Below are 13,620 nucleotides of genomic sequence, written 5' to 3' on the forward strand. Positions count from 1 at the left end.
AAAAACAAACCAGCAGGCCAATTAGCTCCTATGGAGGTATAAAAATTCCTTCCCGACTTCATAAAGGCAGCCAGAATAATCCCTGGATCAACATTTGGGATAAACAACCCCGCTGGTCCCCTAATGTCTATATCCTGTAATATTGTAGCGCTCTAGAAAGAAATCTACCCCCCTCTTAAACTCCTTTATGGATTTTGGCATCACCACGTCCTGAGGCAGAGAGTTCCACAGTCTCACTGCTCTTACAGTAAAGAACCCCCTTCTGTGTTGGTGATGAAACCTGCTTTCTTCTAGACGTAGCGGATGCCCTCTTGTTACCGACACAATCCTGGGTATAAACAGATCATGGGAGAGATCCTTGTATTGTCCCCCCATGTATTTATACATAGTTATTTGATCACCCCTTAACTGTCTTTTCAAGGATAAACAATCCTAATTTTGATAGCCTCTCTGGGTATTCCAGTCCTCTCATTCCATTTATTAATTTAGTTGCCCTTCTTTGAACCCCCCTCAAGCACTGCAACATCTTTCCCGAGTACCTTTAAGAAACACTTCATTTAAAAGGTATTTCACAAGGAGTATTGATCTACCTAAAGAAATCCTGACCAATCAAGGGACATCATTTGTATCAAATGTCATAAAAGACTTGTGTAAAATTTAGAAAATTAAACTACATACCACTGTAAGCCAGATGGCCTGGTAGAAAGGTTCAACAAAACATTAAAAGGTGGTTAGAAAAAAAAAATAAAAAGGAAGGCTGAGATTGGGAACCCCACAGCAAAATGTAAGCAACCAAGGGGCCAGTGGGGTGCTGCAAGTCTTACTCCCATTAATCTGATACCGATGATCTATCTTCCTGTCCTAAGGATAGCTCATCAATCTTTGAATAATCCAAACCCCTTTAATATGTATTTGAAACCATAGAGACTAAAAAGTAAAAAAAGTAGCAGCATTCCAATATCTTCTGTGTGATGTACAAGGTTTATTAACCCATTACTTCTGCAGCATTTCGGCTTCTTACTCGACCTATTCTCCTCAAGCTTTTATGTCAATTTTATTTACTGTAACCATACAGATTTCCAAATCCAACAGTAGCTGCATACGACCCTAAAATAATTCTAAAATTGGGTGCAATTGTGGGATCTAAAAGTGGGCGTCAAACCCGGCTGGGGGAATGACACTTTTGTAATGCATACAGTAAACATAGTACGATAGTATGTTAGGCTGCAATAAGATGCGGCCATCTAGTTCAGCCCATTATGGTCCAGGTGTTGGGCATGCTGAACCACTGAAAAAAGTTTATTCGTACAACTTTCGGCTGTTTAATAAGCAGTAGATGTGCCTGTATATGTACTGTTACACAGTTAGACCCCCAACGTATTATTTTATTTCAGTGAGTTTAGATAAATTGTACTTCGTAACATACCTGGTGAGACAAAGCATTTGTTTGCCGGGCAGTCATCTGCTGGTCATAAAAAGAATCTCCGAACACACTGCCTAAAATTGAATGCTATAAAAAGGAGAGAAAACAAGTTGGTTACTGTTGATACATTGGAAACACAAAGGACCTAATTTATCAAAACTGTGTAATAGTAATGACATTCATCATTGAATTCCAAGCATACTCAGGGTGTGGGAAACAGAAACCAGGACTGTGGAGAGGCGGAGTGGGAGGGATATAGAGCCGACAGAAGTCACTGCTATTTTCCAACTCCGAGCATGCTCTGAATGATGAATATGCCTTAGGACTGACCTTGTTGCTATGGGCAACAAAGGCAGCTTTATTTTATTATGGTAAATCGTATTTTGATAAATGAAGTCCAAAGTCCTTTGCATTGATGGTCTAAAAAAAACAAAAAACAGTTTACAGCACTGGTGGACAAAAAAAGTAATTCCACAGGAGACATATTCTAACTAGACCTCATTATCAATTATATATAAATATATACACATTGTGTTGGTCTCTCTCATACCGATGAAACAGCTCTGAGCCATCAAGGCATTGAGTCCACAAGAGAGCTGAAGGTATCCTATGGTGCCTGGCACTGGGACATTACAGCAGTTTCAAGTCCTGCAATTTGCAAGTTGGGGCCTCCATGATTTGGATCTGCTTCCCTAGTGTACATTCCACAGATGGTCGATTTGATTGAGACCATGGGAATTTGGAGGCCAAGTCAATACCTTGAACTTTTTGTTGTGCTTCTCAAATAATTTCTACAATTGTTGTGTAATGTGGCAGGCTACAATATCCTCCTGAGACAGGCCACTGCCATGAGTAAATACCGTTGCCATAAAAGGGGTGTCCTTGGTCTCTAGTGTTTTTGGTATGTTAGTACATGTTAAAGTATCATCTACATGAATGCCAGGAACGCACGTTTCTCAGCAGATCATTGCCCAGAGCATCTGACTACCTCCACTGATTTGCCTTAATTCCATAAAGCATCCTAGTGCCATCTCTTCCCTAATAGAGGAAGCCCTGTGGCCAACATGGCTAAAGGTGCTCCTACACCAACAACTTCAGGACAAATGATAGTTTTCCCCAGTGCTCCCATACACACGAACGTTCAGTGTGTGTAAGGTGGTAAGTCACAGCTAGACAGCACTGGCTAATTTTCTAAGGGGAATAAAAGGATTAGGCATTGAAATTCAACATCCTTGATCCTCCTTTCCCCTGATAGAAGTACAGGGATGTTGAACTTTGACGAAGTTGGGCTGCCCCTATAGACATTAGAGTCATCTGAACCCACCATTATTGTGTGTCCAATGAATAAAAAGTCTAATGATTATGGTGGCCTAAACACTGGCTATGAAAAGGTTTCCCATTGATTGCAATCTGCATGCAGAGATACTTGTCAAATCCCCGTGAGGATCCCACATTTCGCTGGACTGCAGATTTTAATGTGTTAGTTCTCAGAGAAAGCTATTCTAATCCACGTGGCGGACGGCTGAAATCAGCAAGTCTGTCATCGCACTGCCTCTACTGGAACCCCTGGCTAACCATACATCTCCAGACAAACGGTATTTTTATTCCATTTTCCTGGAGATCTACGCAAACAAAGCGCTGCAGAATAAATTGGCGCTATACAAATAAACATTATTACAGTACGGTAAAGTCCAATAGCCCTTTGTATCTACATAAGATAGGTACTTTTAAGTCCGACCCCCCCCCCCCCCCCCGCACTGTAAGTCTACAGATGGCAGATGCTAATAGAAAACAGCAGAAGACAAACTAAGAGTTTATAGAATTGGATAAAGTTTGACATTTACAGAACTTCAATTATATACACAACATAGTGTGAAGATGCGTTACACCACAGAATATACTGGAGGGAATTGGGAATGTATAAGAAGTTTATAACACACATACTGAATAATCTGCTGCTTTAATCCCCCAATTTTAGGCTTTAGTGCATCGAATTTCCTGGCTATGGCATGACCGATATAGATGGGCCGTTTCAGTAAAACATTCAATAAGCTAGCTTGCTACAGGTAAGGATTTTTTTTTTTCATAGCAAACGATGGAATACAAAACCAACAAATACAGATGAAGACAAGCTCCAGGGCACGTCTACACACGGATTCCTACAGTTTGTGATCGCAACAGTCCTTTGCAAGAATCATTACAATTTCTTATACATAATAGGGAGATAGCAATGCAAAGACAAAAAGGCGCAGATATTTTCAAATTTATTTTTTTTAGAAAATGTCACATTTTGAATGCTTACGGTACATATCCATTGAAGAGAAGCCCCATTCTCTCCTCTTTTTTTAAAAGAGTAACTACACGTTCAGATAACTTTTTACATAATCGGAGGCATGTTAAAAATATTGATCAGTGGGGATCCCCCTGCTGGTGGCTAGAATGAGCGCTGTGCCCCTTCAGCTTTCTCGTTTTTGGCTGTTCCCGGTAGCGCTATACACCTCTATTAGGCCGTCTCCAGGTCCCAAGAACAAGCAAAGATAGTTGAGGCACAGTGCTCAAATGAGCGCTGTAGCCCCCTCGTTCAATAGATCAATGGGGGTCTCGGTGGCAGGGTGACCACTGATCAATACTTTTGACAAGTCTCTATGACATGTGAAAAGTTATTTGAAAAGTGTAGTTACTCTTGTAGGGGGTTCTCTGAAACCTGCAGCATTTTAGAGTTAAGCACAGCTCTCTGTAAATGTGTGGGGGACGGAGGGGACGTGGCGTGGCACTGGAACTGCCGGAGCGTTCAACTGGTGAGTACTTCAGCTTTTATTTTATCCCATTTGGTAACATTTCACACAGTCCTCAGAGGAAGCAGCTGACTTGCTTGCTGGACGCCTCCAGCTTTCAGGGTTGGAGTACCTGTGGTCTGCTGGGTTATGTGGGGGAATGTTATAGATAGGAGTTGTAGCCGGGAGAAAAAAGGAAAAATGCTCTTCCACTAGACAGATTAAACAGCAGTTGGTGTTTTGCCTGGATCCTCGTGGTTGTCAGGAGAATGAAGTGTCACCATTATGTACTGATGGGATTAGGATGTATCGCTCTGCTACTCTGGGAATTTGGGGTGCTTAGCAAAATTCAAAGCAGGTAAAGCTGAACAAACCTGTGCACTTTTAGTGTGAGCATTTCTATTGTATATCTAGTTCCTATTCTTCTCTTATTCTACGCTTTTTCTGACAAAGCTGTTTAACAAAACTCATTCATAGGTCTCATTCACATGGTTGTAAATACACTCCGTTTTAGGTGTGCCCTTTTTAAGCATGTAACACGAAGTGAGTAGAACCCCCTGATTTCAATGGGCTCAAATCACTGGTGTGAATTATTCACGCGATTTTCGGTCGCGGGAAAAAAACGCAGCATGTCCTATTTTGGCCCGTATTATGGACTTTAACAGCACATTGAATTCAATGGTAGTGTTCAATGAATACTCATATATGCACAAATAAGCAGTGAACAGGCATATAATCAATGGGCCCTGCTTCCGTTTCTTTTTGCATGCGTAAATTTGCAGTGATTCTAAGATTATGCACACAAAAAAAAATGCAACCAGGGCCGCATATGCAAGGAGTGCTGTGTTTCAGTAAATAAATACGCTATGCATTAAATGGACCGAAATCTGCATATGCCCGTATGAATGAACACTTAGTAAACAGATGGCAAATTGGCTATAACCCTATCCAGTTTGTGAACTTGCACCTTCCCTCCCCACCTGGTAGACCCAGTCTTCATTAAAATCACAACATACTGGAGATTGACTAGTTGACCAAAAAGTAAGGCATGTATAGGCTAAAAAGCGCACTAAATGCAAAAACAAAACCACGAAGTGAAACTGTTAAAGGTGTTCTGAAACAAAGTTGTATAGATGTAAAGAAGATAATTTAGAACAGTAATATATTCGAAATCTGTGACCAGACATTAACAAGGGTGTCACATCAGCCACCGTCCAGAGGCACAGATCTGGTTCAGTAGAATGGCTGCCATATATATAGCTACTGGGTGACATTGGGCTAGCTGCAGCCAACAAGCCTAGTGACTAGTGACCGCTAGAAGAGTGACCATTGCATCGGTTACATGACTAATCTGTATGTCCACAAAGTGTTTTACTAACAACATACTGAAGTGGTCTGTCAAGCTACAATGGGCTCAGCTTACAATCTTTTCAGTTTACCTTGCCCTTTCCTGGACTGCTGCAACCTGAAGCCACATTCAGCTCACAATGCTCAGGCAAATTCAGACAATCTAAAATGATTGAGTTTTTCAGGATTTTGCTTTAAGTTGCTATATTTTCAATTTATACTGATCGTCCTGGAACCAAATCAATGCAGTAACTTTAGGTATTGCTGTATATAAAACAGCGAAACACTTTAGACCGTCCGCTAACTTTAAAAACTACATAGACATAGAAAATGCTGACAATACAATAATGTCAAATCTTATATGATTACACGAATCAGTCAATGGAACTACATAATCCAACCCGAAAGACTCAAAATAACTTGCAAATATCTAAGAGACCATTAATCCCTTCCCTCCCCATGACGTAAAGGGTAAGGGTGCGTCATGGGAGTGGGGAACCCTTACGTCATAGGGATAGCACGAGATCATAGCAGATCTCACACTATCCCGCAGCGGGAGCTGGCTGTCACTAGTAGCTGGCCTCCCGCTGCGAGAGCGGAGGGCATCGGAGATGTGCCCCCCCCCGCAGTTAACCCCTTCCCTGCCGCGATCTAAGTACATTGCGACAAGAAAAGGGTTCACAGAGGGAGCGCGCTCCCTCTGTGACTCCAGCCGGCTCTCGCGTCCTGCATTGCCATAGCCTGTGATCGCTATAGTAAGTGATAAGGCATGGCAAGAGAGAAGTTCTGCCATGCCTTACCGTAGCGATCTGCAGTCCTGCTGTGTAAGTCCCTCAAGGGGACACAGATGGTGTAAAAAAAAAGGAGAGAAAAATAAAGTACAAAAAAAAAAAATGTAAAAAAAAAAAAAAAAAAAAGTTAAAACCCGTTTTTTATGCTCTCATATTAGCATAAAAAAATTTTTTAAAAATTAAAAATCCCACATATTTGGTATCGGTGCATCCGTAATGACGCGTACAATAAATTGAACACACTTTTCCTCCTGCACAGCAAAAATGCTAAAAAACTGAGGCAAACCGCTAATTTTTAGCATTTTGCCTTCCAAAAAAACACAATTAAAAGGGATTTTTAAAAAACGTGTGTAACCCAAAATAGTACCAATAAAAACTACAGGTCGTCGTGCAAAAATAAGTCCTCACAAAGCTCCGTCCATGGAAAAATAAAAAAGTTACAGGACTTTGAATGTAGTGAGTTTAGAAAAAAACAATAAAAAAAAAAACAAAACGGTTTTTATTGTGGAAAAAAATTATAAAAAAATTAAAAAAAGAAGAATTTTGGTATCGTTGTAATCATACCGTCCCGGAGAAAAAAAAATGTAGTGTGTCATTTATGCTGCATAATTAACGCTTTAAAAAAAAATAAAAATCTATGGCAGAATTGATGTGTTTTCTCTCCCTACGATCATGAAAAAAATAATAAAAGTTTTACAATGTAGTCTATGTAACCAAAAATGGTACCAATAAAAACCCCAGTTCACCACGTAAAAAACAAGCACTTATACGTCCGCATCGACGGAAAACTAAAAAAGTTATGGCTTTTGAAAAATGGAGATGAAAAAATACCAAAAATCGTTTGGTCCTCAACGCCAAAATAGACCATGTCCTTAAGGGGTTAAAGAAATCCAAGGCGGCTTTCTCCATATTTCCAAATAAAAATATTAGCAAAATTAGTTCACATCCTCTGCCGACGGAGAGCACAACGTCTTCAGCATTATACTAGATTTTGCTAATTATAGAGGACATTGATAAGATCCTTTAATAGGAATTTTTTTCCCCCAGCAAGAAAAAAAAAAAAAGAAGTTCTAGAGGGTCATTTATTGCTAATCGAATTTAAGAATTCCATCTGACTGGAAATGGCATCAAACATTTTATTTTATACACATAGTTTAGAGCTCATGCCCACGGCCGGGTGGGATTCAGACTGCGAAATATTGCACAGAGTCAGATCTGGCGCCCCTCAAAGACCCTATACTCACCTCTCTGGATCCGCCGTGAGGGTCTCGTCTGGCGAGCTGAAGGAGTGCAGCACATGACACACTGGAGCTGGGCTGTGACGTGGATTCCCACGATACTCCACAGTGCCCACAGTGCAGAATATTGCGGGTCGGACAGATTCTATTGACTACAATGGAAGCCGTCTGTGCGATTTTTCGCCCAAGATAGAACATGCTTTGATTCTCCCCCGCAGTTTATTTCCGCTCATGAGCAGGGGAGAATCTTTTAACATAGCATGGTTATGGACGGACATTGTTGTTGAATTCGTAGCGGGTGTCTGACCACGAACTCCGCAGCGATAATCCGTCCATGGGCATTAATCCTAAAACAGAATTAGCCAGGAATTATGAAAATTGTTGTTTTACCATAGATTATACCAGAAATCTAGTACAGCTGATCTGTCAAATTTCTTTTTAGGCCTGAGATGCCCCAAATGTCTTAAAGGGAGAGCACCTCTTATACATTATGGCCATCTTATTCCAGCATATGACACACTGGTCTGAATAAATCTCCCCCTTAGTTTCTATAACTATCATGGCAGTGAACTCTAGCTAAGGTGACCACATGTCCCAATTTAGGCGGGGCAGTCGTGCTTTCCCCAGGGTCCTTAACTGGACAGCCATTTGTCCCACTTTTATGGTGACAACACATCCCAAAGGTGATTACCAACCAGGGTGCCATGGCTCCCGGCTGGTAATCACACACTGCTACCGCTGCAGGACACAAACACTGACGACAGCATGTGCACCCCGGATCTTCCTCCCCTGACCTTTCCTTGTTGGTTCTGCAGGAGTAGAAAAGAGGAGGAGGAGGAGGAGTCCAGATGCAAACACTTCCGTCAGTGTGTGCATCCGGCAGTAGTGCAGAGCGAAGAAGCAGCGGCGCTCTGAAGACAAGGAGGTGGTAAGTACATCAGTTTACTACTGGGGCTGATATAGGGGCCACTATTACTACTGAGGCCATGTGGCAGCATACCTCAAGATGACTTCGGGTAGGTTTACATGTGGTGGAAATGCTGCGGAAAATTCTGCACTAAAAAAAAAAGTCAAAATCTGTACCATTGGTGTGGAATTTGATGGGAAATCAGCTGCGTACTGCCAGCTGATTTCATACTATTCGGCGCTCCCCCTCACCTTCTCCAAAGGCTTCCTAATGTCAGCCCTCCGGATTTCAGTTTCCACTGGAAGCCGGGGAACACTGACTGCAGGAAGCCTTCAGAGGTGGTATGGGGGGAATGCTGCATTGTATGAAATCGGCTGCACGTATGTGGCTGATTTCCAGTCAAAATCTGCACTGATGGAATGGATTTTGACTTTTCTGAATGCAGAAACACTGCAGAATTTGCTCCCTGTTTTTTTGTTTTTTTTTTTAAACGGCCCTGTACTTTTTATAATGAGAGAGGTAAAATCATATGCCATGATAAGCCCTGCCCCCTGACCACACCCCTTTGTCCCGTTTTGACCCCTTTCTCTAGCCCACATATCTGACAGACAGACGGCTGCTGAGCACATGTAGGTTTAGAGTATGGAGTCACAATACGAGGCATGTGAAAACCTCCGGAGAACAGGTTCACATACAAGGTGAAGGAATTAAAAGCAGTAACAGAATTCTGGAGAGGTGAAAATTAATCGTTTTCCTTCTCTCCCTTTTGCTCCTTGCATGCAGGAGGGAGACTCCATCTCTCAGCTCTGTTTTTAGAGGAGACAGAAAAATAAAAACTGAAAAAAGATTTTTTATTTTTTTTATTTTTTTAAACACCATTGAAATCAATGGGGGAAAAAACAGAACAAAGATAAAGCAAGAAGGTCTCCGCCAGGTGTCCGTTTCTTTGGATGGAAAAGTAGCGCAGTCTGCAGCCTTATTCTTCCATTCAAAGAAAAACCAGAAACCCTATTAAGATCAATGGACAAAAAAAATTGATGTTTTTTTTCAGTTTATCACCTCCAAAGACTGAGCAGAGACAAACCCTGAATGGACCCCAACGTAGGTGTGAAAGCAGCCAGGTATGATTAAGATCTTCCATGCATGCGGTAACAATAAATCACTGTTAAGAGTCAGTACTAAAACTTTCATATGCGTGTACTTGCTGTTTACACACTGAATGCCATATAGAAAAATAGGCAGATCAGTCAGAGAACAAGTCACAGTGGTGGCCCCCAGCTGCTGAACATATACCGATTGCAAAAAATACATTTAAAAAATCCATTGCCTAGAAGTAGTTGTTGGAATGGAACGCCACTTTCCTCCATGATTGTAGCAGGGATATAAATAAGTGATTACAGTATCAGAGCAAGGAGAATTTATTGTGGAAAACGGACCCCTTAAAGGGAGGCTCTAGTATCCTGTTGTACCGCCTCTAGCTTGGATACAAGATGTGATACGGGTGGGCATGGAGGCTCTAGTACCCCGTTGTACCGCCTCTAGCTTGGATACAAGATGTGATACGGGTGGGCATGGAGGCTCTAGTACCCTGTTGTACCGCCTCTAGCTTGGATACAAGATGTGATACGGGTGGGCATGGAGGCTCTAGTACCCTGTTATACCACCTCTAGCTTGGATACAAGATGTGATACGGACAGGCATGAAAGCTCTAGTACCCCCTTGTATCCAAGCTAGAGGCAGTGCGCAATGTGATACGGTCGAGATGGAGGCTCTAGTACCCTGTTGTACCGCCTCTAGCTTGGATACAAGATGTGATACAGGTGGGCATGGAGGCTCTAGTACCCTGTTGTACTGCCTCTAGCTTGGATACAGGATGTAATACAGACAGGCATGAAAGCTCTAGTACCCCCTTGTATCCAAGCTAGAGGCAGTGCGCGATGTGATACGGTCAAGATGGAGGCTCTAGTATCCTGTTGCGCCACCTGTAGCTTGTATACAAGATGTGATACAGGCGGGTATAGAGGCTCTAGTATTCTGCTGTACAACCTCTAGCTTGGACACAAGATGTGATATGGGGGAATGGAGGCTGTAGTATCTTGTTGTACTGCCTCCAGCTTGGATACAATATGTGATACAGGCAGGCATAGAGACTCTAGTACCCTGTTGTATTGCCTCTTTTAGATACAAAGATTTCATACGGGCGGGCATGGCGGCTCTAGTACTATCTTGTATCCAAGCTAGAGGCAGTGCAAGATGTGATCGGGCGAGCATGGAGGCTCTAGTGCCCTGATTTACCACTTCCAACGTGGATACAAGATGTGATACGGGTGGGCATGGAGGCTCTAGTACCCTGTTGTACCGCCTCTAGCTTGGATACAAGATGTGATGTGGGTGGGCATGGGAGGCTCTAGTAACCTGTTCTACCACCCCTAGCTTTGACACAAGATGTGATGCAGGCGGGCATGGAGGCTCTAGTACCCTGTTGTACCGCCTCTAGCTTGGATACAAGATGTGATGCAGGCGGGCATGGAGGCTCTAGTACCCTGTTGTACCGCCTCTAGCTTGGATACAAGATGTGATGCAGGCGGGCATGGAGGCATACATGTTCCTTATGGTATCTTGCGGCATATCACTCCACTAATTGAACCTCTAGATCATGCAAAGTCACAGGCTGTCAAAGTAGCCTCCCATATGGTTCAATACATGTTCTATTAGCGATAAGTCTGGCGACTGGGCAGCCACGGAAGTGTGACAATATTGTGGAGGCTCCTGTGACTCCCTGGTGTATGCGGCTGGGCGTTATTCTGCCTGAAAATGCCTCTTGGAAGCCACCATGAGAGGAACACATGTGGCTGCAGGATGTCCTGAACATATCGCTGAGCTGTCATTATGCCTCGTACCACTACTAGGGGTGACTGACTGTTGCATGTGATGGTCCCTCCAGAGCATCACCCCAGCAGTGGGGGCAGTGTGCCGCTCCAAAGCAATGGAACGATTGAGGTACTCACCCCGAGGTCTCCAGACACAAACACTACTATCTTCCGTGTTCGAAATAAACTTGGATTCATTGCTGCAGACAACCCGGTTCCAATCCATAGCAGTCCAGTTTCATCATTCACATCACCATCGCAAACAGAGGCGATGGTGGGTGTCAAAAGCAGTAGATCTAATTCTAATCACACCACAATTCTCATCATTTACATATCTGCCCGAGATAGAGGTGCATGCAGAGTTTTTCAGCCAAACGACGAATTATTCCAAGTGCCTAATTTTTTTATTTATTTTTTTCTCTACAAAGAGTGTACTGTTGGACATAATCTTTACCATTGCCATTTGTATCTACTGCGAGTCCAAGACAGAGATATAGTTTGATATGCTATAGGTAAACTGTGCAGGTCTAAAAATTGGAACCAAATAAAATATTACCTTTTTTTAAAATACTGTAACAAATAGGTGTTGAGAACCGTGTAACAAGTGCTGAAAAATATTACATTCATTTCTTGGTGGAAAACAAATGAAGTAGAACTCTAGTGAGAATAATGGGAAGGTTCAAATGGGCAGCTGCCACTGAATTACTGTGCAGAACCAATCATATAAATATGGCCCTTACGGAATGCAAAATATATTCACCGAAATGCAGGAATGTAATCCATGATAAGGAGGTCAATGAACATGGAAATAACGTGCCAGTGACATATTGAGGTCCCCCGAAGTGATAGAATACAATCTAAAGTCATCACTGTCATCCATAAAGCTCTCCACAGTGCTGTACCAACCTATGCCTCCTCCCTTATCATCTACCACCCCCACCCATGCTCTTTACTCTGCTAATGACCTTACACCAAGTTACTATATAATTTAAACATCAAACTCCTACTTTCAAGATTTTTCCTGAGCTGCACCAGTTTTCTGGAATGCGCTACCACAGACAATCAGGATAACTCCCAACTTTTCTTTTTAGTTTTCACTCAACCATTGGATGGGTAAAAACCGATGGATCGATGAGGGTCTGACCAATGATCCCGAAAATCCATATTTATATATGATTGGTTACTCGCAGTCTTTTTTAAAAAAAAGCAATAAGGTATGCGTTTATGGATATGCGCTGAGGATTGCGAGATTCGTTTGCTGCACATCAGCATTTGATTGAGCCACTAAATGACTTCTGTAATGGCTGCTGCCCTCCAGGCTGTGAGGCTTAAGATCTTCTTTACTAGAACAATATGCCTATCATCATTAAGGGTGCGGTGGCTACTTTTATGGGGGCATCAGGGGTTTATTAGGCGCATTGCTGTGATGTTTATGATATTACTTGATGCAGATATTCTAATGACAACTAAGGAAGCCCGGCAATGCGTTGCTGGTTAATAGCGCAATGGATCCTAAGTGAAGGCATCTGCTGCGTTCTGTTAAGACCCGTTAAGCTTTTCACTGAATAACGACAATGTGATCAGTGCATGCTTCTGCTGCAAAACAGGTCTTGAGGACAAAATGGTAAAAAAAAAACCCAAAAATAAAAAACACACTTATCTGCACAATCTTCAAACAAATTTTAGAAAATGTCATTTTTTTGCCTTGGATGAAAAAAAAAATTGAATAGCTCTCCCAAAGGACTGCTTGAAAACAATACATTACAGCAACAACCAACACCTTGACAAAACACACAATCTAATTATGATACTATGCAACACGATGGGACATCAGAGTATCATGGAAAACACAACGGGGACAGTGAGAGAATATGGGGCAGCGATGGTAAGACTGAAAGCCTACAACAAAGTCAAGGCACAGATTCCCTTACTTGAGGGGAGCTGCCTGGAGAGAAACCTTGATTGGAGACAGGAGAAGTGGGAGACTGGTTGGCTGGGGACCCAGCATTACTGCGATACTGCTGGAGAGAGGCCTACAGAACAACACAGAATTAAATACCACCGGCAGGTTACACTTCAGACGTGAAGATGGCTTCTAGGAAAGCACTTAGCTGCGAAACCCAGTTAAGTACATTTAAAATAGTGGATAGCTTCGAGGCCCCGCCCATTTTCCTGACATGTCTATTTACATAAATGCATGTGTTATCCATAATATAACAATTCTGGAGCATCTTCTCTTAGAACCTGAATGGTGTCATTAATTCGTTATT

The 13,620-nt window shown here is 42.3% G+C and overlaps 1 protein-coding gene across 3 annotated transcripts in view; it reads right to left on the reverse strand.

Annotated features, from left to right (window-relative positions):
* Positions 1-13,620, reverse strand: part of CRTC1 (CREB regulated transcription coactivator 1) — a 151,495-nt gene that overhangs the window by 30,491 nt on the left and 107,384 nt on the right. For 2 of the 3 annotated variants that reach the window (XM_066604597.1, XM_066604596.1), the window contains one exon: positions 1,427-1,510. In XM_066604597.1, the coding sequence (XP_066460694.1) occupies positions 1,427-1,510 (84 nt within the window). Of the gene's footprint in view, positions 1-1,426; positions 1,511-13,281; positions 13,384-13,620 lie in introns of all 3 variants that reach the window. The other variant, XM_066604598.1, reaches the window with a different exon arrangement.

This window comes from Eleutherodactylus coqui, chromosome 5 (assembly GCF_035609145.1).
Source record: "Eleutherodactylus coqui strain aEleCoq1 chromosome 5, aEleCoq1.hap1, whole genome shotgun sequence".
NCBI classification, from domain to species: Eukaryota; Metazoa; Chordata; class Amphibia; order Anura; family Eleutherodactylidae; genus Eleutherodactylus; species Eleutherodactylus coqui.